General features: G+C 43.5%; 1 protein-coding gene across 2 annotated transcripts; it reads right to left on the bottom strand.

Moving 5' to 3' along the window:
• Positions 1–10,777: 10,777 nt before the first annotated feature.
• On the bottom strand, positions 10,778–24,821 carry CKS2 (CDC28 protein kinase regulatory subunit 2). Of its 2 annotated transcripts, none has more exons than XM_073575325.1 (3): positions 24,639–24,821; positions 16,393–16,520; positions 10,778–11,470 (listed from the first exon to the last, which is right to left on the bottom strand). In XM_073575325.1, the coding sequence occupies exons 1-3, from the start codon at positions 24,683–24,685 to the stop codon at positions 11,418–11,420; spliced, it is 228 nt and encodes a 75-aa protein (XP_073431426.1). In that variant the 5' UTR covers positions 24,686–24,821; the 3' UTR covers positions 10,778–11,417. The 2 variants fall into 2 exon arrangements, with proteins under 2 accessions (XP_073431426.1, XP_073431425.1); XM_073575324.1 differs by having other exon boundaries at positions 24,627–24,801.
• Between the last annotated feature and the right edge of the window lie 319 nt (positions 24,822–25,140).

Below are 25,140 nucleotides of genomic sequence, written 5' to 3'. Positions count from 1 at the left end.
AGGGTAAAAAGCTGGATTACTTACCGGTAATGCTCTTTTAATGAGTCCACGACAGCACCCACTCACTGCCTTCCCTTAGATGGATCACGGATAGAGCAATACTTCTCTCACGAATGATCTTGTACATATTTAATGATATATGAGAAACTGTGAATAAATATTTGGACTAATACCTGGCGGTTCCTCGTACTCTGAAACACAACTGAGGGGGAGAGGGGGACCGCCCTTTTAATCTCTGTAGTTTTCCTGTTCCTATGGGCTGATCCCTCTCTCGTGGGTGCTGTCGTGGACTCATTAAAAGAGCATTACCGATAAGTAATACGGCTTTTTAAAATTAGACCCCACAGGGAACTGATCTAGATAGGTGGTGAGCACATTCAACGCCCAGGTACTTCACAGAAGTTTATAACGTAGAGCCATGAAAATAAAATAATCACACTTTCCCCAGAAAAATGTTTTTTTTTAGCCCCAAATTTAGCATGTTAATAAGGGTAACAAATTTTATAATGTTGAGCCCACAAAAATGTTATTTTAGACATTTTTTTTATTTTCACAATGCTAACTGGAGAAATTGCCCCATACAATTTGTTGTGCAATTTCTCCTGAGTGTGCCAATACCCCATGTGTGCGTGAAAACTACTTTTGAGGCACAGTGCAAAGCTCAGAATGGAAGAGGCCAGGGCTGTAGAGTCGGAGCCCATTTTGTTGGAGTCAGTGTCATGGAAATTGAGGAGTTGGAGTCAGAGGTTTGGCTTACCTACTCCACAGCCCTGGTCATGAGGACATCGGCTCACCATATCAATGATCAAGAAAGTGGCTATCTTCCCTCTGCCTGCTCCCGAAAAGCTACAATCTAGTTTGATCAGTGCATAGATGTCCAAGGTATGATAAAATCACAAATCTTTATTAGATAACACAGGAATACTGTTTCAGCCTTGTGGTCTGTCATTTTTATTAATCTAGTTTGATCGCAGCATTTAGGAGGTTGAAGTGCCGGGAGCAATGCGGGACCGCTCCTGGCACATAGTGTTGGGTGTCAGTTGTCAGAATCAGCGAACACCCGGCGGTGATTGTGCAAGCACAGAAGCTGGGCACGCTATCGCGTGGACATATCAAAACGTGCCAGGTCAATAAGTACCAGGTCAGTAAGTACCAGGTCACAGGGACATATGAATACGTCTAAGGTGGTAAAGGGGTAGTCTCAAATTCAGAAGTTATCCCCTCTCCATTGGCTAGTGGATAAATGTCCGAATGTTGGGGGTCCTACCACTGGGACCCCCTTTGATCCCAGAATAGTGCGGTAGTCAATCATACGCACTGCCAATCCATTCATTTTAATAAGATGACTTGGCTGATCTTTGTCACTTCCATGACAATAAGAACTTCAACTCATCAAGTAAAAAACAAGCCAACACAGCTCTTTCGGAGGAAAAATAAAGTTATAGCTCACAGGATATGGTGATGCAATAACAATACGTTTTTGTAGAAATGTGTTTTAACTAGATAGGGATGAGCGAATAGCTATAGCGCTTACCGAATATCTGCCACGGGAACCCGCATACCTGGAGCGCTCCCGATAATCAGCTGTTCGGCTCCGCAGCTACATGCGTCACAGCTGTTTCACTGTCACAACACATGTATGGCGAACCCAACACACAGGCTCTCCATGCATGTGTTGCGACTGTCACACCGCTGCGATACATGCAGCTGCGGTGCCGAACAGCTGATTATTGGGAGCGCTCCAGGTATGCGGGTTCCCGTGGCAGATATTCGGTAAGCACTATAGCTTATCCGAAGCTATTTTCTTATCCCTAATTTTAACCCCTTAATGACAGTCAATTTTTACAATTCTGACCACTGTCACTTTATGAGGTCATAGCTCTGGAACACTTCAATGTAGCCCACTGTTTCTGAGAATTTTTTTTTGTGACATATTGTACTTCATGTTAGTGGTAAAATTCCTTGGAAATGACTTGCGTTTATTTATGAAAAATGTGGAAATTTGGCAAAACGTTGAAAATTTTGTAATTTTCAAAATTTTATTAGGTCAGAGTCATGTCACACAAAATCTAATATATAAAGCTCAAGTGTGTGTATGCTTGTATGTATGTGTCCGGGATTGGTGAAATTTTAACCCCGCGCGTTCCAATTCACCAAACAATTTTGCCCCTATCTACATAATGGGGGGAAAAGTGTGAGTGTATCAAACCCCACCCCTCATGATGTCATAATGGTTGCCATGGCGACGCTGATGTCATCATAGGTTGCAAGCCCGCCGCTCATTATGATGTCATAATGGTTGACTATGGGATGGAGGATGCGTGATGGGTATATGGGCACTGGACTATGGGATGGAGGATGTGTGATCGGTATATGGGCACTGGACTATGGGATGGAGGATATGTATGACGGGTATATGGGCACGGGACTATGGGATGGAGGATATGTATGATGGGTATATGGGTTTGGGACTATGAGATGAAGGATGTGTGATGGATATATGGGCACTCGACTATGGGATGGCGGATATGTATGATGGGTATATGGGCATGGGACTATGGGATGGAGGATGTGTGATGGGTGTATGGGCATGGGACTATGGGATGGAGGATGTGTGATGGGTATATGGGCACGGGCCTATGGGATCGTGGATATGTATGATGGGTATATGGGTACGGGACTATGGGATGGAGGATAATTATAATTTGCTATAACTAACCACAGCACAGTTAGTTACTATGCCCGGGAAGCATCGGGCTCTTCAGCTAGTAGTTAATAAATAACATTTCAAACATGTTTACTTTGCTTCAGCACAATGTTGGAAGTATAATTTTCTTTTTGTTAAGATGTTATAAGGGTTAAAATTTGACCAGCGATTTCTCATTTTTCCCAAAAAATTTTGCACAGCTGACATGTGCCCGCAAAAGGCGCAGGTGGAATTGTGATCCACCTGCTCCTAGTAACTAGTTAAATGCTGCAGTCAAACTCTGACAGTGGCATTTAACGCCATCGGGCTGGAAATACGCGCACCGCTGACCTCCGTCATGTGATCGGGGGTCATCAGAGGTCTCCTTAGTTAAAAAAAAAAGTTGTCCAGGACCTATTTATGGGGTATATGTCTCCAGCAGTACAAGCTGGGCTCAAAAAATTCGGCACTAAAATGGATTTAATTGCAACTTTGATACCATTCCACATCAATTGTGGAAAACACCAGTGGGATGCAGCAAGTAAACAAAGGGACTTAGGCCCTAATGTATATTCTACCTCAAATACCTCACTCACCACTGCCGCATATCTATTTTTGAATATCACTAAAACTTAAGTTTTAACCCCAAAGCCGGTTTTCACCTTCCTGACCAGGCCAAATTTTACAGTTCTGACCTGTGTCACTTTATGTTATGCTATGTGTTCGGTAAGGGAGGGGGTCTCAAACTGTCCCTGGAACCCTAAGGGTGAGTGCACACGCTGCAGATTCACCTGCTGATTTTTCCGCTCGGATTTGCAGGTAAAACTGCAGGTAAAGTGACCTGCGGTTTTCCCCTGGGGATTGACACCTGGACAATGGAACAGGTGTCAAACCGCTGCGGATTTGAAATACCATTGGCTTACATGGTACTGTACAATGCCTGCGGAACTGCTGCGGAAATCCGCAGCGTGTGCACATACCCTAAAGGTGCTGTCACACTTAGCGATGTACCAGCGATCCCGACCAGCGATATGACGCGGTCAGGATCGCTGGTACATCGCTAAGTGGTCGCTAGTGAGCTGCCACACAGGCAGATCTCACCAGCGACAACGCAGGGGTCGGGGGTGGCTACTTACCTGTCAGACAAGGCGATCCTGATGTCCTCCCGCCCGCGTCGCTCGTCGTCACAGCAGGAAGCCCAGCAGGAAGCTGACGACGAGAAACGGTCCAGGACGTTCTCGCGCAATCAGCGATAACCAGCGGGGGAGCGGTCGGAGGTATCAGACATAGCGATGTCGCTAGCAATATCGCTATAACGTCACAAAATCCAGTGACGTTATAGCGATATTGCTAGCGATATCGCTTAGTGTGACAGGCCCTTAACTATACCTGTCTGGGAGGATACTTTTAAAAGGTGGAGAAGCCATGTCTCTGACCTTACTATGATCCTGTTAATGTCCTAAGCTGTCTCCTTCCCCAGGAGGCCTGGGACAGATATGTTAGTGTATAAACACGTAAGACAAACAGAGATAACAAAAAGCAATTTACATAACAAACACTCACCAAGGGTAGGGGGGTATTTAGAAAAGGATAGGAATTTACAAACCAAATGGGAATAGGAATAAAGAGGAAGGCATACATCCAAAATGGCAAACAAAAATCTCCAGTAGCAACACAATTTCCAATACAGCACAGCCTCTCCAAGGAGCAAGGGAGCAAAGCTTTCACTGGCAAGACAGAGAGGGTCTGGCCAGGTTTTATAGGAGGAGTAACAACCAGATCAGAAGCAGCTGAAATGAAGCTGCATGTTTCTGACCAGCATAGAAAGGATCGTTAACCTCTTCAGCACCAAAGGAAACCAAATTAATTTAATATGGGATCCAAACACATAAGCTAAGACTGGAGTCACACACAACGTATAAAAAAATCAGTCCGTTTTAGGGTATGTGCACACGCTGCAGATCCGCTGCGGATTTGGCCCTGCGGATCTGCAGTAGTTCCGCAGTGTACAGTACAATGTTAGCCAATGGGATTTAAAATCCGCAGTGCACATGCTGCGGATTTTTCCGTGCGGTTTTGCTGCAGTTTTAAATCTGCAGCATGTCAATTCTTTCTGCAGATTCCGCAGCGGTTTGCCAACTGTTCCATTGTCCAGGTGTCAAACCGCAGGGGAAAACCGATGGCAAATCCGGAGGAAAACCACAGGTCACTTTACCTGTGGATCCGCGTGGAAAAATCCGCAGCCTTACGTGGGGAATCGCAGAAATGTTCCCTGAACAATGATCCGTATGCAATGCGAGGATATGCTTTTCTCACATCTAGACATCCCTGTGACATCCGTATGGCCGGATTGCAAAATAGACATATAATGGATCCATGGCCTCAAATATTCGTGAAAACATATAGTCATATATATATATGTGTGTCAGATAGATATATATATATACTGTATATATAAAAATATATATATAAACATATATTTATATTTCATGCAGAGATAGCAGAATAGCTGTTAATTCAATTGTCGGCTTCTGTAAAATCATTACAGAACCCGACAGGATGTGAGACATGGTTTACATACAGTAAACTATTGCATATCCGTTAGATTTATATATGTCTCTCACTACTAATGTTTGTAGTGTGTGTTAAAAATTGGAGCTGTAGGTGTTAAAAGAATTAAATCACCGAAAAACTAGCGTGGGCTCCCGTGCAATTTTCTTTCCCAGAGGTAAAGCCAGTGACTGAGGGCAGATATTAATAGCCTAAAGAGGGACCATTCTTTTTGGGCCCACCTGGCTAAAACCATCTGCCCCCAGCCACATTTGCGGCTGAGTCCACAGCATTTGATGCTCATACATCTACATGCGGCCAGGTATAGCTATCTTTAACATGGGGTACGCAGGGACATGTGTTCGGGTGCGTTTGCATTCAGTTGCGTCATTTCGCAGTATGCGGCGGGGCACGGTGAACGCATCGTGTTGCATTTTTTTCGGCGTCAAATATCTGCAGTCATCCGCATGCGGATGACGTGCGTACAAAAACACATTACTAACTATGGTAACGCAAGCGTACGCAACGACATGCGTACGCTTTGCGTTTGCGTATACAAGAATTAACATAAGACACGCCCATTGGGCGTGGCTTGTGTAAATTCAAAATTCCCCGGGAAGTAGCATTTGCCTATCGTCCGCAAACACATGCATGCGTTTGCGGACGACACGCTGTGAACTCAACCGCAAATCTGAACCTAGCCTAAGATGCGCCAATTCCGGCACTTAGCCTCTCTCTCTTCCCATTGCCCTGTAGTGGGTGGCATATGGGGTTAATGTCACCTTGCTATTGTAAGGTGACATTAAGCCTGGTTAATAATGAAGAGACCTATCCATTATTAATCCAATAGTATGTAAGGGTTAAAAAAAAAAACACATTAAGAATAAAGTCTTACTTAAACACACATTTTAGCCATCTTTATTAAACTCCCAAACCAAGCGAAACCCTTGTTCTCATGAAAAAAAAAAAAAAGAAAATCAAAAATAATAAAGCAACAATATTGCTGTGAAGGCAGCTTCTAATTCATTCAGCAGTGGTTTACAGCCGAACCGGTAGCATTAGCACCGCTCCCGGTTGTAAACTATTTAACCCCTTGAGATGGATTGCAGCGTGGGACATGACTGTATGGTGGAGAGTATGGGATATTGTTGCTTTTTGATTTTTTACATAACAAAGGGCTTTGATTGGATTGGGAATTTAATAAAGATGGGAAACCTGTGTGTATAATTATTTCATTAAAATATTTTATTCTTAATGTGTATTTTTTTAACCCTTTCATACTATTGGATTAATAATGGAGAGGTGTCCTATTGACACCTCTCCATTTTTAACCAGGCTTACTGTTACCTTACAATACCAAGGTGACATTAACTCCTTATTACCCCCATATGCCACCTGCTACAGGGCAATGGAAAGAGAGAGGCTAAGTGCTGGAATTGGCGCATCTTACAGATGCGCCTTTTTCTGGGGTGGCTGGGGGGGAAGGCAAATAACAATGGTCCCTCTCTAGGCTATTGATATCTGCCCTCATTCACTGGCTTTCCCTCTCTGGCGGAGAAAATTGCATGGGAGCCCACGCCAGTTTTTTCCGTGAATTCTTTAACACCTACAGCTCCAATATTTTACACACATACACTACTAACAGTAGTGAGGGACATATATAAATCTAACTGATATGCAATGATTTACTGTATGTAAACCATGTCTCATATCCTGTCGGGTTCTGTAATGATTTTACAGAAGCCGACAATTGAATTATCACCTATTCTATCTATATCGCTATGAAATATATGTACACCTATACTATGTGTATACATGTATTCTCTCTATTTTAACCTGTCAGTGTGATTTTACTGTACACCACATTGAATTGCAGGGTTTTCTAAGTACACTGATGCGTATTTCTCGCAAGTCACACTGATGGGTCCGTGTGGTATCCGTTTTTTTTCCTCACACCCATAGACTTGCATTGGCCGTAACACGGTGAAAATTACAGTATGCTGCAATTTCTCTCACACGAATAATATGGGCAACAAAAAAAAAATGGATGGGAGCTGCCCATATATTAACATTGGTCCGAGTGATGTGATTTTTTTTTTATCGCATAGCACTCGTCCGTACTTCTCTCTAAGGCTATGTGCACACGCTGCGGTTTTTGCTGCGGTTCCGCTGCAGTTTTGGCCCTGCGGAACCGCAGCAGTTCCGCAGACATGGTACTTTACCATGTTAGCCTATGGATTTTCAAAACCACAGTGCTCACGCTGCGGTTTTTTCTGCATGTCAATTATTTCTGTGGATTGTGCTGCGGTTTCACACCTTTAACATAGTAGAAGTGTGAAACCGCAGGGCAAAACCGCAGGCCAAACCGCAGGTCACTACCTGCGTTTCCGCAACGTGTGCACATAGCCTAATGTGACTCCGACCTATATGGAAGATCTGTGATTCACTATAGGCAGTGATCTTTTACCCCCAGGTTGACGTGACACTTTATGTGGTAATAACTCTGCAACGCTTCAAGGGATCCCACTGTTTGAGACTGTTTTTTTGTGTGATATATTGCACTTCATGATAGTAGTGTGATATGACTTGCGTTAAATTTGTTGGAAAAGAAATGAAAATTGGTTGAAATTTGAAAAACTTGGCAATCTTCAAATTTATCATTTTTATGCCCTTAAATCAGTTATCTCACAAAAAATACACATCTCCTGTAATAGGTTTTCAGGAGAGAACTTATGCACGTATCAAAGTATCTGCAGGCACCAGCATCCACCTGCCTGATAAGACCTCCAGTATGGTCACTCTGAAGTGCTTTTCAGTAGGGGGGGCTAATCATCAGGCAGGTGGACATTGAAGACCTATTAGACTACATCCCCACGATCAGGAATCGGCAGCGCTTTGGATGCAGCACATGTCCACTGCGTCCAAAGGGCTGCCGGCTTTTGAACGCAGGTAATGCCACGTGTTCATTGAACCGTATGGAATCAGAGTCCAATACATTGTGCGGGTGAAATTTAACTTGCAGAGGCTTAGGTCTCTGCAAGATAAATTGACATGCTGCGGTCTGGAAAGACGCACCGCATGTCCGCCTCCGCATGTAAGCTGCGGGCGTCTGTGTACGAATAGTGGACATGAGATTTCTTAAAGTCCCATTCACTATGCTGTCACATCTGGATGCTGCGGATGTACAATTAGGATAGGAGCACACTGAATCTGTGCACCTAGCCTACAGTAATAGTAATGCATTTTACCCCGACACTTGGGTTGATCGAATAGCTTCAGATAAGAGCTTTTCCGAATAGCTCATCGGTAACCCAGATACCTGGAGTGCTCCCGATAATCAGCTGTTCGGCTCCGCAGCTGCATGTTTCACGGTTGTGTGACAGTCACAACACATGCAAGGAAAGCCTGTTTGTTGGGCTCTCCATACATGTGTTGTGACAGTGAAACAGTCGCTACAGATGCAGCTGCAGCACCAGACAGCTGATCGGGAGCACTCCAGGTATCCGGGTTCCTAATGTAGCTATTCGGATAAGCTCTATTCGATCAACCCTACCCGACACTAAAAGGTTATCTATGGCAACCAATCACCAAGTCAAGTGTGCTCTTTTGGCCTGTCTGGCCAGTATGTGCTTGCATACCATTTAGCTGTATAGGAAAGTGCAGCAGACCGTGCTTTCCTATACAGAAAAGCTTTGCAAAGAAATGTACAGCATAGTAATCTTTATTTTTATATAGTGCTAATATATTCCACAGCGCTTTACAGTTTGCACACATTATGACTGTCTAAATTCCCTATCAGAATGTCTTTGGAATGTGGGAGGAAACCGGAGCACCCAGAGGAAACCCACGCAAACATAGGGAGAACATACAAACTCCTTGCAGATGTTGTCCTTGGTGAGATTCGAACCCAGGACTCCAGCGCTGCAAGGTTGCAGTGCTATCCACTGAGCCACCGTGCTGCCCAAGTGGTGAACCTTTTCTTTACAGTGGGTCCCTATGGTGGGTGGATGTGTCAGCATCTCTCCCAATTGTGCACATTGTCTGGTACATAGCAGATATTGTGAACAGAGCTTAAAAATTATTGTACCCAACAAGTGAGCGTTTGTCTCAACAGGCCATTTCAAGCATGCTTAGACTGATAATCGTGACCGAACGTTTCCAGGAACTCTTACTGTATTACGGTCTTTGGAGTAATTAACAAGTAATAAACTTGTTTATTGCACATAAGTTTAGTAAGGTGCTTGTGTGGCACTCCATCCTATAGTGTGGGGACTCTTGATCATTCTATAAGGTTTAATCTACACATGGCAGATTTGTGGAAGTTTATGCCACTGAAAATCAATTATGGTCATCTTACTGTGGTACTTTTACAGGATGTGTATGGATTTATGCAAGCACAGTTCAGGTAAATGAGAAAGCCAGACAATTTAGCAACAAATCTGTCATGTTTAAATTCATCTTTAGGACATGTTTCCAGGGAATATACATGAAATTTTCTGCATGCGTAAAATCTACTGAGTATCCATTCACACGCTGTACTGAAAATCCATAGTGAAAATTCAAAAAGTAGGATTTTTGGACCGTAAGACTTGGAATCGACAGCACAATTTATGCAGCAGATTTCAGCCCCCACTCAAGCCAAAACTCACAATTTCACAAAACACTTGCAAGCTTTCTGGATTTAATGCCATGTCAGCTCTGCTTACTTTGTGAAGTGTGTGGAGTTTAGCAGACACTGCTTGTGGCCAAATAATTCACCATAATTTACAACATAAACCGACTCATGTCGCTCATGAGTACATTTTTTTTTTTTTTGCATTAGTGCACTAGAGCTGAAAAATGCTTCAAATCCATGAAGAGGAGAACCCCTCTCAATTTGTGCATTTTATTCCAGCATAAACCATGAAATGCCAGGTTTGATGACTCAGGGCCTACAACTTTTACACAGTATATAAGGCGATTCACTGAATGTTAAGAGTTGGAAGGGACCTCCAGGGTCACCATATCCAACCCCCTGCACAAAGCAGGATTTAACAACTCATCCCAGACAGATGTCTGCTCAGCCTCTGTTTGAAGACTTCCATTGAAGAACTCGCCACCTCTCGTGGCAGCCTGTTCCACTCATTGATCACCCTCACGGTCGAAAGTTTTTCCTATTATCTAATCTGTATCTTCTCCCTTCCAGTTTCATTCCATTGCTTCTCGTGTTTCCATGTGCAAATGAGAATAATGATTATCCCTCTACACCTGACATCCCTTCAGATGATATTTGTAGACAGCTATTAAGACTCCTCTTAGCTTTCTTTTTTGCAAGCTAAACATTCCCAGATCCTTTAACCGTAACTCGTAAGACATACACTGCAGTCTGCTAAAGTATGCAGCCAGTCCACGATAATTCCACAATAAAACTGACAGCCATTTTTGCCACTTCGAGAGGTGCCAGTGGAAAGTACTCTAAATATTATGAAGTGAAAAAATCACTACAGAAGTTCTTTGAGTTACTGTGTTCACGTAGATAAATAAGGAATCTTTACTACAAAGTTTTTAACCTCTAAAATGGGGATTTCAGTTTTATTGAGATGTAGCACAAACATACATTCAAATTCACTTAGTAATTGTTGCTAAAAAGGCCAGAGCACATGTAGTAGCTTCTACACTTAATGTCAGGCCAACCCTTATTTCTAGGATCCAATAACAATGCTTCTGTGCATTGGGAAAGCTTTAACACACTATAACCTTTTAAAATGGCTTGAGGAGCCTATACTTTCAAATGTGTTCAATATAGGAGAACGTGTGCATCGTGCCATTATACAGCAAGTGATATTTCTTCTAAACTAGAGTGATTATCTACATAAAACAAAGCAAAATCAACATTACTAAAAAGGTAAACACAAATGTAAGGTTCTCCAAGACAAATATTTTAAATCTAAGGTCACACTTGTAGATAAGAACACTGAAACTTTATTAGACAGTGGTGCATGAAGAAGAGTTCACACAAATGTGACAGGAGAAAAAAAAAAAAAAAAAATAGCAGCTCCACCACGTAGATGTAGTAACTGAGCTCTTGTGCTGTTAAGAATACAGCTCTTGCACAGCTGTGGTTGCGATGGTCATATTCATTGTATTCATTGAATACTACAATATATACAGATTGTCCCAAAAGGCAAGAGTGAAAACCAGTTCATTTCTGTTGGTCTTTTGGAAGTGGTCTTCTGAAAAGCAGTACGTGAGGCTCTGTCGAGGAGAGAAAAGAGAGGTTAGCACTTAGGCATAGTTGTGAGTCAGTATAGCAATTCCCCTGACATTAGTCTACACTAGTTACACAGCATAATGTAATAGTTTTAGAAAGTATATATAGATTCATGTCCAAAGTTGTATTAAGGAGAAAAAAAAAAAAAAGTGTTAATAGTTGTAGGGATTCGCTCAGGTAGGCAGTTTCTTTTGTCCAAGTATATAGAGTTATTAAAGTGCAAAAACTTCCAGCAGAACAAAAAAACAACAGCCTTTTCCACATCATAAAAAGGAACAAAATAAACAGTCCATGAACAGGCACACGCGGGCTCACCAGTTCAGATAAACGTCCAGCTGTCTCTCAAGTTCTATCAGAGAGACAAGCAGGGCTGTGGAGTCAGTAAGCCAAACCTTCAACTCCTCAATTTCCCTGACCCCACAGCCCGGCCTCACTACTGAGCATGTACATAAAGTGCAGCACAGATTCATCTCAACTAAAAGCCCAGATCTTTAGATCAGGAACAGAACAGACATTTATAGGACATTTCATAAATTTCCCAAATTATAAAAACATTTACAGCACATTCTGCATTGTACGACTCTACTCTATTATATATATTTTAGGAGTCCGTCCATTTTATACTGACTCAGACACCACAAAAATCGACACTGAATCCACAGCCCTGTAGATCAACACCAAGAAGTCTACTCACCTCTCTTCTCGGGATTCAGTACCCGCATTTTCTCACCCGTGCATCAATCCCGGCACAACCTGACTCCGTTTAGTCTGTTACAAACGGTACTCTGCAGATCATAGCAGAATCTACACACCGCTCAGTTCCCAAGCGCATTGCACCAAGTGAACCTGCTTCTAGTAAAAAGATGTGCAGGTGCTTCTAATAAAACCCTGCAAAGTTGGGATTTAACCCTGTCCTCCCTGCCATTGCTAAACAGTGCATGTTGAATGTTACACCTGACAGCAGGTGGTTGTCGCCTCACTTGCCTTGAGACAACTGCTGGAGAGACTAGCTAATGAGGAGACAACAACCCCCTGTTAGAGCTAACATACAACACGCACTGCTATTACACGAGTCAGCTGCAAATCACACTGCTCAGCAAATCAGGAGCATCAGCCGGTGAGGGACTGCCTCTGATCAGCTGATCCATAGTTTTGTTCCAGAGTCGGAAGCTGCAAGAGTCTATGGCTGCAGGCACCACACAGTGTATGGGGAGGAATGGATGGTACTATTATGTACTCAGGTGACAGCACTGTGCAGGCGATCGCTGTTCCATAGTTTCCAGGTCAGAGCAACTGTATAGGAGAAAAAGCAGAGAGCTGGCTGTATACATGTCTGTGGTGGATGATTAGATGCGGATGGGTGGAATTTTACCATCATGGACGTTGGCGCCGAGGGTGGGAGGGACTATAGACGTGGGGCGCAGTGCATACTCGTTTTTAATTTCCATATGCTTGACCAGCAGGTGCGCAGATCTAAACTCTCCAGTGTTAACAGCAAGAAAACCAGAGGAGCTAAAGCAATAAAAGCTACATATCCTGAAAGGGCTGCCCAAGCCCCTTTTCAGGATATTATTAGCATCATACAAAAAAAAAAAAAAAAATTCAAACAAGTTCAAATGTGAGAATGGCATTTCTAATAGTCAAAAACACCATAATAGTACGTTCAGCGCTGCTAAACATTCTGCACTCTGGCCAGAGGTACAGTAGTGACCAGGGCTGTGGAGTCGGAGTTAGTTTTGGTTGGAGTCGGAGTAGGTAGAAATGTACCGACTCCAGCTTTAAAAAAAATGTATTAATATTTCATAATTGAACTTTCATATGAATTTTATAAGTGTTACTCAAATATATATGTTCTATCAAACTATGAACAACAGTGATAAGCAGTTCTGCTGGAGATAGAGACATTTCTTACTTCTTGTGTGTCACTGTTCTCCACTGCCCTTATCTAATCTTATACTTGGTTAACCTCATGCTGCCCCAACCCCCCTACTTACAATGTATGAAACTGAAAGTGAAAATGTGTTGCAAATTCTTAGTAGTAAAGCTCCTCCTCTAGACTAGATCATACTAGGTGTGCGTCTTCCAAGCATCTCACAGCTGCCTGCTACTCAGAAGAGGAAGACTGTAAGAAGTATTATCCTTTCAACAAACTTTGCATCAGTTAACTGTGAGTACATGAGGAATAATAACAGTATTACTGACCACTATATCAGTTGTAGGACCTGGCAATAATTTTGTACAATTGTTTTTAGGAAAAACAATTGTCATTTGGATTGTGAATGCAGAATTAAAAACCTGAGAATGTCAAAGAAGCATCACATTAAATCAGCTGTATTTGAACATTTCACCATCACTCAAGATTGACAGACATAATGTTTTCTGTGTATGACAAATGATCCAGATGAAAACAAATGCTGTGAAGCCAAGATGAGTGCATATTCAGGCAAAGATAAAAATGCTCCTACCAGAGCTTCTAATCTAAAGAGACATTTACAGCGCTTTCATCCAGAAGTACTGAAAGCAGTGGATGAGAGAGACTGCATCCAAACCAATGAACCAGTGCCCAGCTCTTCCAGCCAAACAAAGGAGCAGAGAACATTGCAGCCATCAGTTGAAAGATATTTTGTCAGTGACAAAGTTACTGTGACAATGACAGTAGATACATTTAAAAAACAGATCATAGAGCTTGTTGTAAAGGATAGTGTGCCTATTTAATTATTTTCACGACCAGCTTTTGTGTGTCTGAATGGGGAAATGGCCCGCAAGCTTGGCGTTTCTCTGGAGAGAGAGAGTATTAGAAAATTAGTAATCGAAGAAGCTTTTAAACAAAAGGAAGAACTTAAAAAAAAAAACTCTCAAGGGACGCTTTCTGTTTCTTAAAATGGATGCCTGCACACTTCACAGAGTGAACTATTTTTCCATCAATGTCCGATTTGTGACAAAAATGAAATAGTTACCAAGACATTGGCAGTAAAAGACACCAAAGCTCATCACACCAGTGAGTTTCTCCAGGTCTTGGTGGAAAAGGTTCTGCAAGACTATGAACTTAAAAAAGAGCAAGTTCTTTCTGTCGTAACTGACAATGCTTCAAATATGATAAGTACTATTAAGCTAATGAATGAGAGTAATGATGGTGACCAGCAGCTAGAAGAACATTCTGGGTCCACAGACACAGAAATGTTTGAAATAGAGGAACACAGTATTGTAACTGAGGAGCAAACTGAAGTTGCTTCAGATGAACAGCAACATGATAGTTTAGATGATCTTGTTGAAACTGTGTCAATATGTTCTTTCATTCATCACATGCGCTGTGTTGTGCATACGCTACAGCTGGCTATAAGAGACAGTCTGCAAGAAGGACATGCTGCTGCACTGATTGGCAAGGTGAGAAAATTGGCTACTGTTGCCAGAACCCCTAAAGTTGACTCAATTTTGAAGAGACGTGCTGGAAAAGGGGCAATTATTGATCAAGCCACACGATGGGGCAGTACTTACTTAATGATTCAGCACTTGGTTGAACTGAAAACCTTTCTTGTAGACATGGCTAACCCTCAACTGATGCTAAATGAAAGTCAGTGGAATCAGGTGACTGAGCTGGAAAAATTGCTAGAGCACCCATTTACAGTGACTAAAAAATTACAAGCAGAGGACTTAACTCCAAGTATTTTCTTAAAGGAGTGGAAGAACCTGATTTTTCGCCTGTCCCAAAGAGGAGGGTTAATTGCAAGTGGCATTGCTCCATCAATGAAACGGAGAGAGGAGCTACTATTACAAAATAACATTCTTTTGGCAGCTGTTTATGTAGACCCAATGAATCGGATTCTTCTAGATGATCAACAGCTAAGTAAAGGAAAAGAAGCTCTGTCTGAAATAGCAGTAAGGATGAAAGGGTTGCAGAACAGTCAGGAGGAACAAGAAGAATTTGGTCGTCCTGCCACATCTTCACCCTCATCATCAACTGATGAAGAATTTAATTTCGAAAAATATTTGGATCACAAGGACCGTGCAAAGCGTTCCCGCATAGAAGAGTCATCCCCATCAAGGAACACAGCCAGTACATTTCAGCAGAATTTTTCATGTGCACTAAAAGAAATTGAGAAATTTGACCGTTCATCAAAAATAACAGTGCAACAAGCGATTCCTCTGTATCCTGACATTGTCAGAGATGTTGCCCGAGTGGTTACTGCTTTGCCACCAACACAAGTTAGTGTAGAGAGGTTGTTCTCTGCTCTCAAAATAATTAGATCAGATTTGAGGGCATCCATGAAGGAGGATCTGACAGAGGCAATACTTTTTCTGAGGACAAATTTATAGATTTCTTCTTATTAACTGCATAAAAGTGTTTATTGCATATTTACTTACAGTTTAGAAAAGTTATTTGCTATATTCTAATTGTATTCTAATAAATGTAGTTTTTGCTCTAAGTGGTCTGATTACTTATATGATGGTGAGAAACTGAATAAGCACGATGTTTAATATTTTACAACAGTAAATTTGTTGTTATGAATTGGCCATTTATGAAGGAGTCGGAGCCTGATAAAATCCAGGAGTCGGAGTCGCAACTGTGGCTAAGGCCTGTTTCACACTTCCGTTTTTGTGTCCGCCAAACGGATCCGTTTCCGTTTTTTTGACGGAAACGGATGCAAACGGATCCATTTTTAAAAAAACGGATCCGTTTTTTTGACGGATCCGCGGTAACCGCTAATGGAAGTCTATGGGACAAAAAAAACGGATCCTGAAAAAAATGGCGGATCCTTTTTTTTACGGAAACCAACGGATTTGAAAAAACGGAAGTGTGAAACAGGCCTTACCGACTCCACAGCCCTGGTAGTGACCGAGCTGGAAATGACAGTTTTGGTGAGGCAGTCTCTTGCAAATCTACTTATTTTTCTCATATATTGCTTACCTGGTTCATGGATCATGTAATGAACCCAGCCAAGGCTTTGCTGAACACCAAGTCTTCTCCACTCTTCTTCGGACATCAGATGTGTTTTTGGCACTTGCTTTGCCAACTCTTTTGGCAACATGACATGCCTAATAAAATCAGGAAAATCAAAGTCATCTTTTCGGCAATCCACTTGTAGAAACGACTAAAGCAGCAACTTGTTAATCAAATTCACACTCTGCTTCTACAGAAGCCTCAACTGCACACTGATTGCTTTGATTCAGAGAATACAAGTTCTCGTAAAAAAAGACAAAACGAGACTTTGAGGCCTGGGCCACACAAACATTTATGTAGTATATACCTTGTAAATTAGTAATCAACTTTCCTGGCCATTGTGGCCTTGGGCATATAGGTGGCAGGCCATAGAGATAGCAGTAAATCACTTAGGACCACCCCCTGACAGCTAATCCCAGAATAAGCAGAGATTTCAGTGAATAAATGACAAGTTATACTGATACAGAAAAGATGTATATCTTTGTACGCGTTAAGGGGGTTTTACATATAGCGATATCGCTAACGCATCACCGATTTGGTGACGCAGCAGCGATATCGCTATGTGTGATACTTACCTCCGACCGGCTCCCCCGCTGTCCATCGCTGATCGCGCGAGATAGCGCAGCTCCATTTCTCGTCAGGCGCTTACTGCTGGCGCCGACGAGCGATGCGTGGAAGTCAGGATCGCCGCGTCTAAAAAGGTAAGTAACGACCGCTGCATCGCTGTGAGATCTGCCTGTGTGGCAGCTCATTAGCGACCATTTAGCGATGCACCAGCGATCCTGACCGGGTCGTATCATGGTCGGGATCGCTGGTGCATCGCTAAATGTACAGGGACCTTTAGCCAATAGTTAGAAAAATATTTAGAATTGAGAGTCCTCAGTGGTTGATACCTTTTAATGGCTAACTGAAAAGATGGTAACACATTGCAAGCTTTCAAGACTACTCAGGTCTCTTCATCAAGCATTGACTAATACAACATCTGAAGAGTCACATTTATGCACAACACAGCACAGAAAAAATGCGATAAGACAATGACATGAAGCAGAACTATCATTATGGGAGAGGGAGAAAAATATTGCACCAGTTCATAGAAAAGGAGACTGGATGTTTTATTGTCCTCCGATTGGGGTCTCCTAATGTGTTGTGATGCCCCCACAAGGTCTTAAGACCCCGTTACACATAACGATGTCCCAGCGATCCCACCAACGATCCAACATGATGGGATCTCTGGGACATCATTAGACAGCCCCAGCGATCAGGACCAGTGACGCTGGTTTCTAATGTAAACGTCAGGCATCCAGGAGCCGCGGCTCCTGGATACCCGCTGTTTACCTTGGAAACCGGCGTACACGCTGGTTTCTAAGGTAAACATCGGGTATCTAGGAGCCACGCGACTCCTGGATACCCGCTGTTTACCTAGGAAACCAGCATGTACGCCGGTTAGCAAGGTAAACAGCGGGTATCCAGGAGCCGCGGCTCCTGCATACCCGATGTTTACAGTAGAAACCAGCCTCGCTGGTCTCTCGCTGCCACACACAGCAGATGCGCACTGGCCAGCGGGAGACCAGCAATCGAAAAACGGCCCTGGCCGATGCTGCACGATCAGCGATAACCGGCAGGGGGACCGGTCGCTGATCCCCGTCACACACAGCGATCTCGCTAGCAAGATCGCTATGTGACTGGGCCTTTAGGAGCAAATTCCATAATTGATGTAAAAAGACATAAATCCATGCGACAAATTCATTCCAGCATTGAGAGTGTCAAAGGTCATCATGAGCTTGTACTCCCAGACTTACTGGTATTGAAAGGTAACTTCACATCTCAGAGAGAGAAGAGTCACCTAATCACTTATACAGCACGAGTAATGGTGTAAAAAAATAAAACCAGTTCTTCTCTTCACCTGCTGTTGATTTTTTCATCCTGCCTCCCAACAATTGTAGTAAAGCTCTGCGCCGAGCACTTACACTGGGGCTTCCATGTAAATATCTGATTCAGATGTAACCCTCAACAGAAGATTCCCTATGAGGTAGATGGAGGCCCTGTGGATGCTGTCTAACCTGTGATCCAGTGGTGCCCGTCTTAAGGATTGCATAAAAGTGCCATTGACCAGTTTTGTGCACTTCTGAAAAGAAGGACACCGCTGAACAGAGGCCAAACGGAGTCCACAGTAACTCTGCTGCCTCATTATAGTGAATGGATCCCTCGGGGGTTTTAATCTGAATCACGTCACTCAGATTTACACAGAAACACCAAAGGAAGTGCTTGGCGTAGAGCTCTGGATGTGATCCCAAATGTTATGTAAAAAGTGTTCTCAATAAAAGCTTCAACTCAATCGGCAAAAAAGCAAGTCCCCACTCAGGTCTGTCATCTGTTAACGGAAATATATGGGGGGCTTCCAAGTTACTGGTAATACAAAGGCTCTGGAAAAGCAAAATGGCTCCTCACCCTCCAAAAGAAATTCAGCAAATTCTCCACTCCCGAATCTAAATGCCACCTCCCTTCTGAGCCTCAGTGTGCCTAAGCCACATATAGCGTCCATGTGTTAGACCAGATCTAATCTCTTCAGAAATGCCAAACTTACGGGTGCATCTCTCCAGAAGCATGAGCTGGGCATAATGTACCGGTCCCTACAGCAGCAGTTTGCAATTTTCACTCAGCAACATCCACTGCTGTTTGTTTCTGGAAAACACCCATGGAGTCAAAATCGTCACTACATCTGTAGATAAAATTCCCAGAAGGGGGTCACTTGAAGGAGAATTCTGCTCTTCTAGCGATTAGGGGCTCTGTATTTGGAGTCTACAAGCAGTTCTAGGAACATCTGTGCTCTAGGAAGCGCTCCGTTCCTACAGAGTCTGTCCGTATGGTTAAGTAGTACTGTACAGCCACACTCCGTACAAATTGTGGGACAAATTGTGGTGACATTCTTAACCACTTGTGTGAAAATGTAAAATCTGGGGCTAAAACATCATTTTGGTGGTAAAAATAGTTGTTTTTTCTTCACTGCCCAATGGTATAAAATACTGTGACCCACCTGTGGTGTCAATATGATCACTGCATCTCTAGATGAATTCCTTAAGAAGTGTGGTTAGTAAAATGAGGTCACTTATGGAAGGGGGGGGGTCTGCTGTTATGGCACCTCATTGGCTCTCCCAGTGGGTCATGGGACCGGCAAAGCATAAAAGTAAGATCTCACGCTACTTGCCTTCTGAGCTTTGCACTGTGCCAGAAAAATGCTTCCCGTTACATGTAAGGTATTGGTGTACTGAGGGGGGGGGGGGGGGGGAAATGAACCTCAGTTTGATGTAACAAAAACAAAAAAAACCTATTAGCCCTCATAAAAAATTAAAAACTTGGGGCTAAAACATTTTAGTGGTAAAAATGTAATTGATTCTTTGTTCATCGCTCAATGGTATAAAATTCTGAGAGACACATGTGGTGTTAATATGATCACAGCACCCTTAGATGAATTCATTGGGGAGTGTAGTTTAAGTAAGTTCACATATAGGGGGTTTCTGCTGTTCTGGCACCTCAGGGGCTCTGCCACCTCAGGGACTCTGCCAGTGTGACAAGGCACCCTCAAACCATTCCAGCAAAATCTGAACTCCAATATGGTGCCTCTACCCATCTGAGCTTTGCACTGTGCCTGAAAAGTAGTATTCCCCCACATATGGTGTCGGTGAACTCAGGAGAAATTGCACAACAAATTGTATGGGGCAATTTCTCCTGTTACTCTTACAAAAATGCAAAGTTTGGGGCCAAAATAACATTTTTGTGGGGAAATTTTTTTTTTTTCTTTTTCCACAGATCAACGTTCTAAACTTCTGAGAAGCACCTGAGGGTTCAATGTGCTCACCACACAAGTAGATCAGTTCCCTGAGGTGTCTAGGTTCCAAAATGGAGTCACTTGTGGGTGGTTTCTACTTTTTAAGCACAGCAGGGGCTCTCCAAACACAACATAGCTTCCCCTATTGTCCCAGCAAATTTTGTATTCAAAGAGTCAAATGGTGCTATTTCCCTTCAGAGTTCTGCCATGCGCCCAAAAAGTGGTTTTCTTCCTCCTATGGGGTATCAGTATGCTCAGGAGAAATTATACAACCAATTTTGTGGACCATTTTTACATGTTACCCTTGTCAAAATAATAATAAAAAAAAAAAATTGGATCTGAAGCTAATTTTTGTGAGAAAAAGTTAAATGTTCCATTTTTTTCCCCACATTCCAAAAATTCCTGTGAAGCACCCGAAGGGATAATAAACTTCTTGAATGTGGTTTTGAGTACCGTCAGGGGTGCAGTTTTTAGAATGGTGTCACTCTTGGGTATTTTCTATCATATAGACCCCTCAAAGTGACTTCAAATATGATGCGGTCCCTAAAAATAATGGTTTTGTAAATGTTGTTGGAAAAATGAAAAGAAAGATCAATGATCAACTTTTAACCCTTAGGCGATGTTCGCATGTAGCGGTTTTAAACGTGCGATTTTGCCGCGAAAAATAAGCATCCCATGCATTCCTATGGGATTCTGAAATGCTGTGCTAATGCTGCGGTTTTTACAGCAGCGGAATCGATTTGCGGTAAAAACCGCAGCATGCTTATTAATTTAGCGGAATCGCAGTGATCCCGCACCCATAGGAATGCATTGTTCTGCTTACTTTCCGCATGTGGCTGTGCCCACCATGCGAAAAGTAAGCAGAACATTTGCGGATGGTACCCACGATCCGGAGGAGGGGAGACTGTCCTCCAGGCTGTGAGTACCATATCCCTGTAAAAAAAAAAAAAATAGAATTAAAATAAAAAATATTGTTATTCAAACTCCCGGTCCCAGTAATCCTTTGCGAGAATGACGTCGAGATCTCGCGGGAGCATGACGTCTCGCGGTCCTTCGCGATGACGTCGTGGGAGCGTGAAGTCTCGCGGTCCTTCGCGCAAAAGGATTACTGGGACCGGGAGCGTTGAGAGAGGCGGGAAGGCTGCGCGGGACGCCGGAAGGTAAGAATAACGGTATTTTTTACATCCTATCTTTTACTACTGATGCCTCATAGGCAGCTTCAATAGTAAAAAGTTGGTCACACTAGTCAAACACTATGTTTGACGAGTGTGACCAACCTGTCAATCAGTTCTCCAAGCGATGCTACAGATTGCTTGGAAAATGCTAGCATTCTGCAAGCTAATCACGCTCGCAAAACGCTAGTTTTTCCGCGGGAAAATCTCGGGACTTTAAATGCGATTTTCCCGCGGAATGGAATCCGGAATTCTCGCGGTAATTTCTGCGAGAGTTCCACTACGTGTGCACATAGCCTTATAGCTTCCTAACAAAAAAAATTTGGTTCCAAAATTGTGCTGATGTAAAGTAGACATGTCGGAAATGTTATTTATTAACTATTTTGTGTGAAATATCTCCGATTTAAAATGCACAAAAACTCAAAATTTTAAAATTGCGAAATATTTACATTTTTGCTAAATTTCAGGCTTTTTTTTTTTCACAAATAAACATATCATACCGAATAAATTTTACCCCTATCATGAATCATGAAGTACAATATGTCAGGAAAAAAGTCTTAGAATCACTGGGATCCGTTGACGTGTTCCAGAGTTATGATTTCATAAAGGGACAGTGGTCAGAATTGTAAAAATTGGCCTGGTCATGAACGTGCAAACCTTGTCCTTTTTTAAATACTCCCTTTGTTAATAACCAGTAATTGACAAGTAAATTAATGCACACACCGTCTTCTGCTGTTTCCAGCGCTGTTCCAGTCCTCTCCTACATGACGTGACTGTAGTTGTAACCTGCCAGCTAACAGTGCTTTGTTTGGACCAGAAGACGTTTTCTCAATTCAGTTCTACAAGACTCCGAACAAGGCTTACACTAAGGAATAAATGGCAGGCTATGAGAACCGGCAAGTCAGACCTCTGGTCACATGATGCAGGTAAGGACCAAAGCAACATTGGAAACGGCAAAAGATAGCGATGGGTAAGTATTTAACGCACAATTATTACCGATTACGATCAGAGAAGACAATATAGAAAGAAAAATCGTTGACGTGATTTAAGGGGGCTGGTTATCAGGCTAAGGCCTGTTTCACACATCAGTTTTTTGAAATCAGTCAAAATCTGCCATTTTGCTTGGCGGATTCGTATTTTTCCCATTGAGTTGCATTACTGGCGGATCTTGACGGATGGCCATCAGTTTTTTGCGGATCCACCAAAATTTTGGCGTCCGCCGACATGCCTGAACGGACCATGCAACGTTTTTTCGTCGGCCGGATCCGCATTTGACATTGCGCATGCCCGGAGGATTTGGCTTGCTTGGAAATTTAACCCTAAACGCTGTTCTGGTGGCGGAAAAAAATTCTCTCTCTCAGCAGCGGTTCCTTTAAAATTCTTCCTTCGACGGGTCCGTTAAAATAACGGTCCGGTGACAAACGTTGTAATCAGTCCAAGAACGGATCCGTTGTCCGCCATTTTAGCGGATTTTAACTGAAGCAAAAAACTGATGTGTGAAACAGGCCTTAGCTGAATAGCTAAACCCAAACCCCCTTGTCTCCGGTATGACAGATGAGAGTTAGCTATTGAAATGAGTCGGCCAAGTCAACCACCCTCATGTCGACAAGAGGCGGAAACTGCCCCTTCCGTGTCATAACGAATGCTGAAGTCATAGGAGTGTATTTACGAGTTACATCATTCGTATCTTAAAAACCACTACTTTCAGGAACATTACACATTTTTAAAAGATTGTCCCCCCCCCCCAAAAAAAAAAAAATTCCCACACGCACCACTTCCTATTTTCTCTCTAAAGACATATGAAATTCCTAGAAGGGTCTCTTCATCCTTCCTCATCCCAAATGGAGCGTTACTCTTTTGGAAGACGTTCCTGCCATTACAGAAATCTGCATTGACATCCATTAAAGGCACTGTGCGCTGCAGGGAGTTAGCTGCTTTCTGAGACAGTCCCGGAGGGTACGTATGAGTTGTACATACTCCTGGGCAGAACCAGTCTAGCGGGCGCACCATCGTATGGAGCGAGGCCACACCCATTTGCCGGGGGTATGTAAAACGCATATATACCCTCTCGTCCTGGCTCACAAACTGGCGAATCCCAGCAGTGCAAAGTGCGTGTGCTGGCGGATGAATTCAGTCTTCAGACTTATCAATCCTCCACCCCGTAGGAGGAATCACATGCATCTGGAGAAAGTCAGGGCAAAGGCTGCCCTCTCACTTCTTCCAGATGTACCGTATGTTATTCATCCCAGGGAGGGAAGAGTGAAGCCAGTGCCGATTGGCCTCTGGGATCGTGTGACGTATACAATGCACGCAATCCTCAGGAGAGCCAGTGCAGACACGGCTGGAACAGCGCCGTCACCATAGAAGAGTATAGCGTTATTTCACAAGGGGGAAACATAGGGGTTGTCATAGTAGACAACCCCTTTAATGAGGCCTCGCATAAAGCAAATTAATTCAAAGTTATAGGAACCACACACAGCAGGAAGAAAAACATCTGACATGAACAAAAATGATATTTTCCTTTAAATGGAAGGCTGAAGTCCAACCAAACAAGCAAGGCTAGCTTCATAATGGCGATCAGTGGCTTGTGTCATTATACCCCGGCCAGGGTCACACAGTGCTCTCCGCTGGACAGGACCCCAGATAGAGCCAGTCACTGTGTGGCCTCCATCACAGCGGCGCTAATCTGGCAGGCGGTGCAGGAGTACCACCGCTGCTGGGATGGGGGTATGACAGTATGCATCGCCTCATCATAGGCTCTACTGGGGGTCCGCCTTCTGATGGAAACCAATGCACAGTACGCGGCGTGTGTGAACCAGGCCTAAGATGGCATCATCCTGCGATTCACATGGACCCCATTCTCCATCATTGGGGGGCGTCCATGTGACAGCCTCTGATCACCATTAGCTCATTCACATACATAATATAAGGTTCCTAAAATACAAAGCAGCTGTAGGCTCTGTTCACACTGACATGCGGGAACCCGGATTTCTCCACACAGATAAAGCACACAAATCGCATCCACCAGGGGTGTACGTCACGGCAGATCAGCTCCACTGAATGACAACGGGCTAATCCACACGTGGAGGAAGCCGCCTCCCGCGGGATGCAGGAGGAGTGGGGGCCTCCATATGGGCCGCCTCGGCGCCGACCGCACGCGGGAAGCAGCCGCCTCCCCTCTGGCCCGCCCGCCCCGCTCTCACCTGTACTCGTACTTCTCATCCGTGTACTTGTCGGAGTAGTAGATATTTTTGAATGACATGGTTCTGACAGCGGCAGCTAACGCCACGCAACCCGCGACTTTGAATGGCGACCGCCAAGTGCGACGGTTTTGTTTTACGTAACTACCTCAGAGTTCGCGTTTTGAATTAGGCAGCGGTCTTCTATAATTGGTCCATAAGGAAGAGACGTACAGCCAATCACTGGTTACGCTACGCGTTTCGGGAAATAGCAGCTGACCAATCGGGGCGCTGTTGCTAAGGCTCCTCTGTGAAGCGAACGAGACGCAGGTGGGCGGAGCCGCAATGAACGTTTTCAATGACGCAAGGAGACGGATGTGTAGGAGAAGCTACGGCCGTGGTGACCCGCCTCGGGGTCTGCGTGTGTGCTGCAGGCAGGAGCGGGGCTTGTGTCCAGGACGAGTAATAGGACTGTGACCTCCGCTTATAACAGAACTGACTTTAGGCGGGAACCGCTGTTCTCGCTTTATGATGAACG

The sequence above is a fragment of the Dendrobates tinctorius genome, unplaced genomic scaffold, assembly GCF_039654945.1.
Source record: "Dendrobates tinctorius isolate UK_male_01 unplaced genomic scaffold, ASM3965494v1 ptg000044l, whole genome shotgun sequence".
NCBI classification, from domain to species: Eukaryota; Metazoa; Chordata; class Amphibia; order Anura; family Dendrobatidae; genus Dendrobates; species Dendrobates tinctorius.
This window is presented reverse-complemented; position numbering and strand designations above follow the sequence as displayed.

Bases quoted from the DNA above. Each gene is read 5' to 3' on its own strand.
- CKS2 (XM_073575324.1), bottom strand. From the start codon at position 24,685: ATGTCATTCAAAAATATCTACTACTCCGACAAGTACACGGATGAGAAG. The intron at 16,521-24,626 runs GTGAGAGCGGGG...TGATTTTATTAG, and splicing joins GATGAGAAGTACGAGTACAG to GCATGTCATGTTGCCAAAAG. The intron at 11,471-16,392 runs GTAAGCAATATA...TCTCCTCGACAG, and splicing joins TTACATGATCCATGAACCAG to AGCCTCACGTACTGCTTTTC.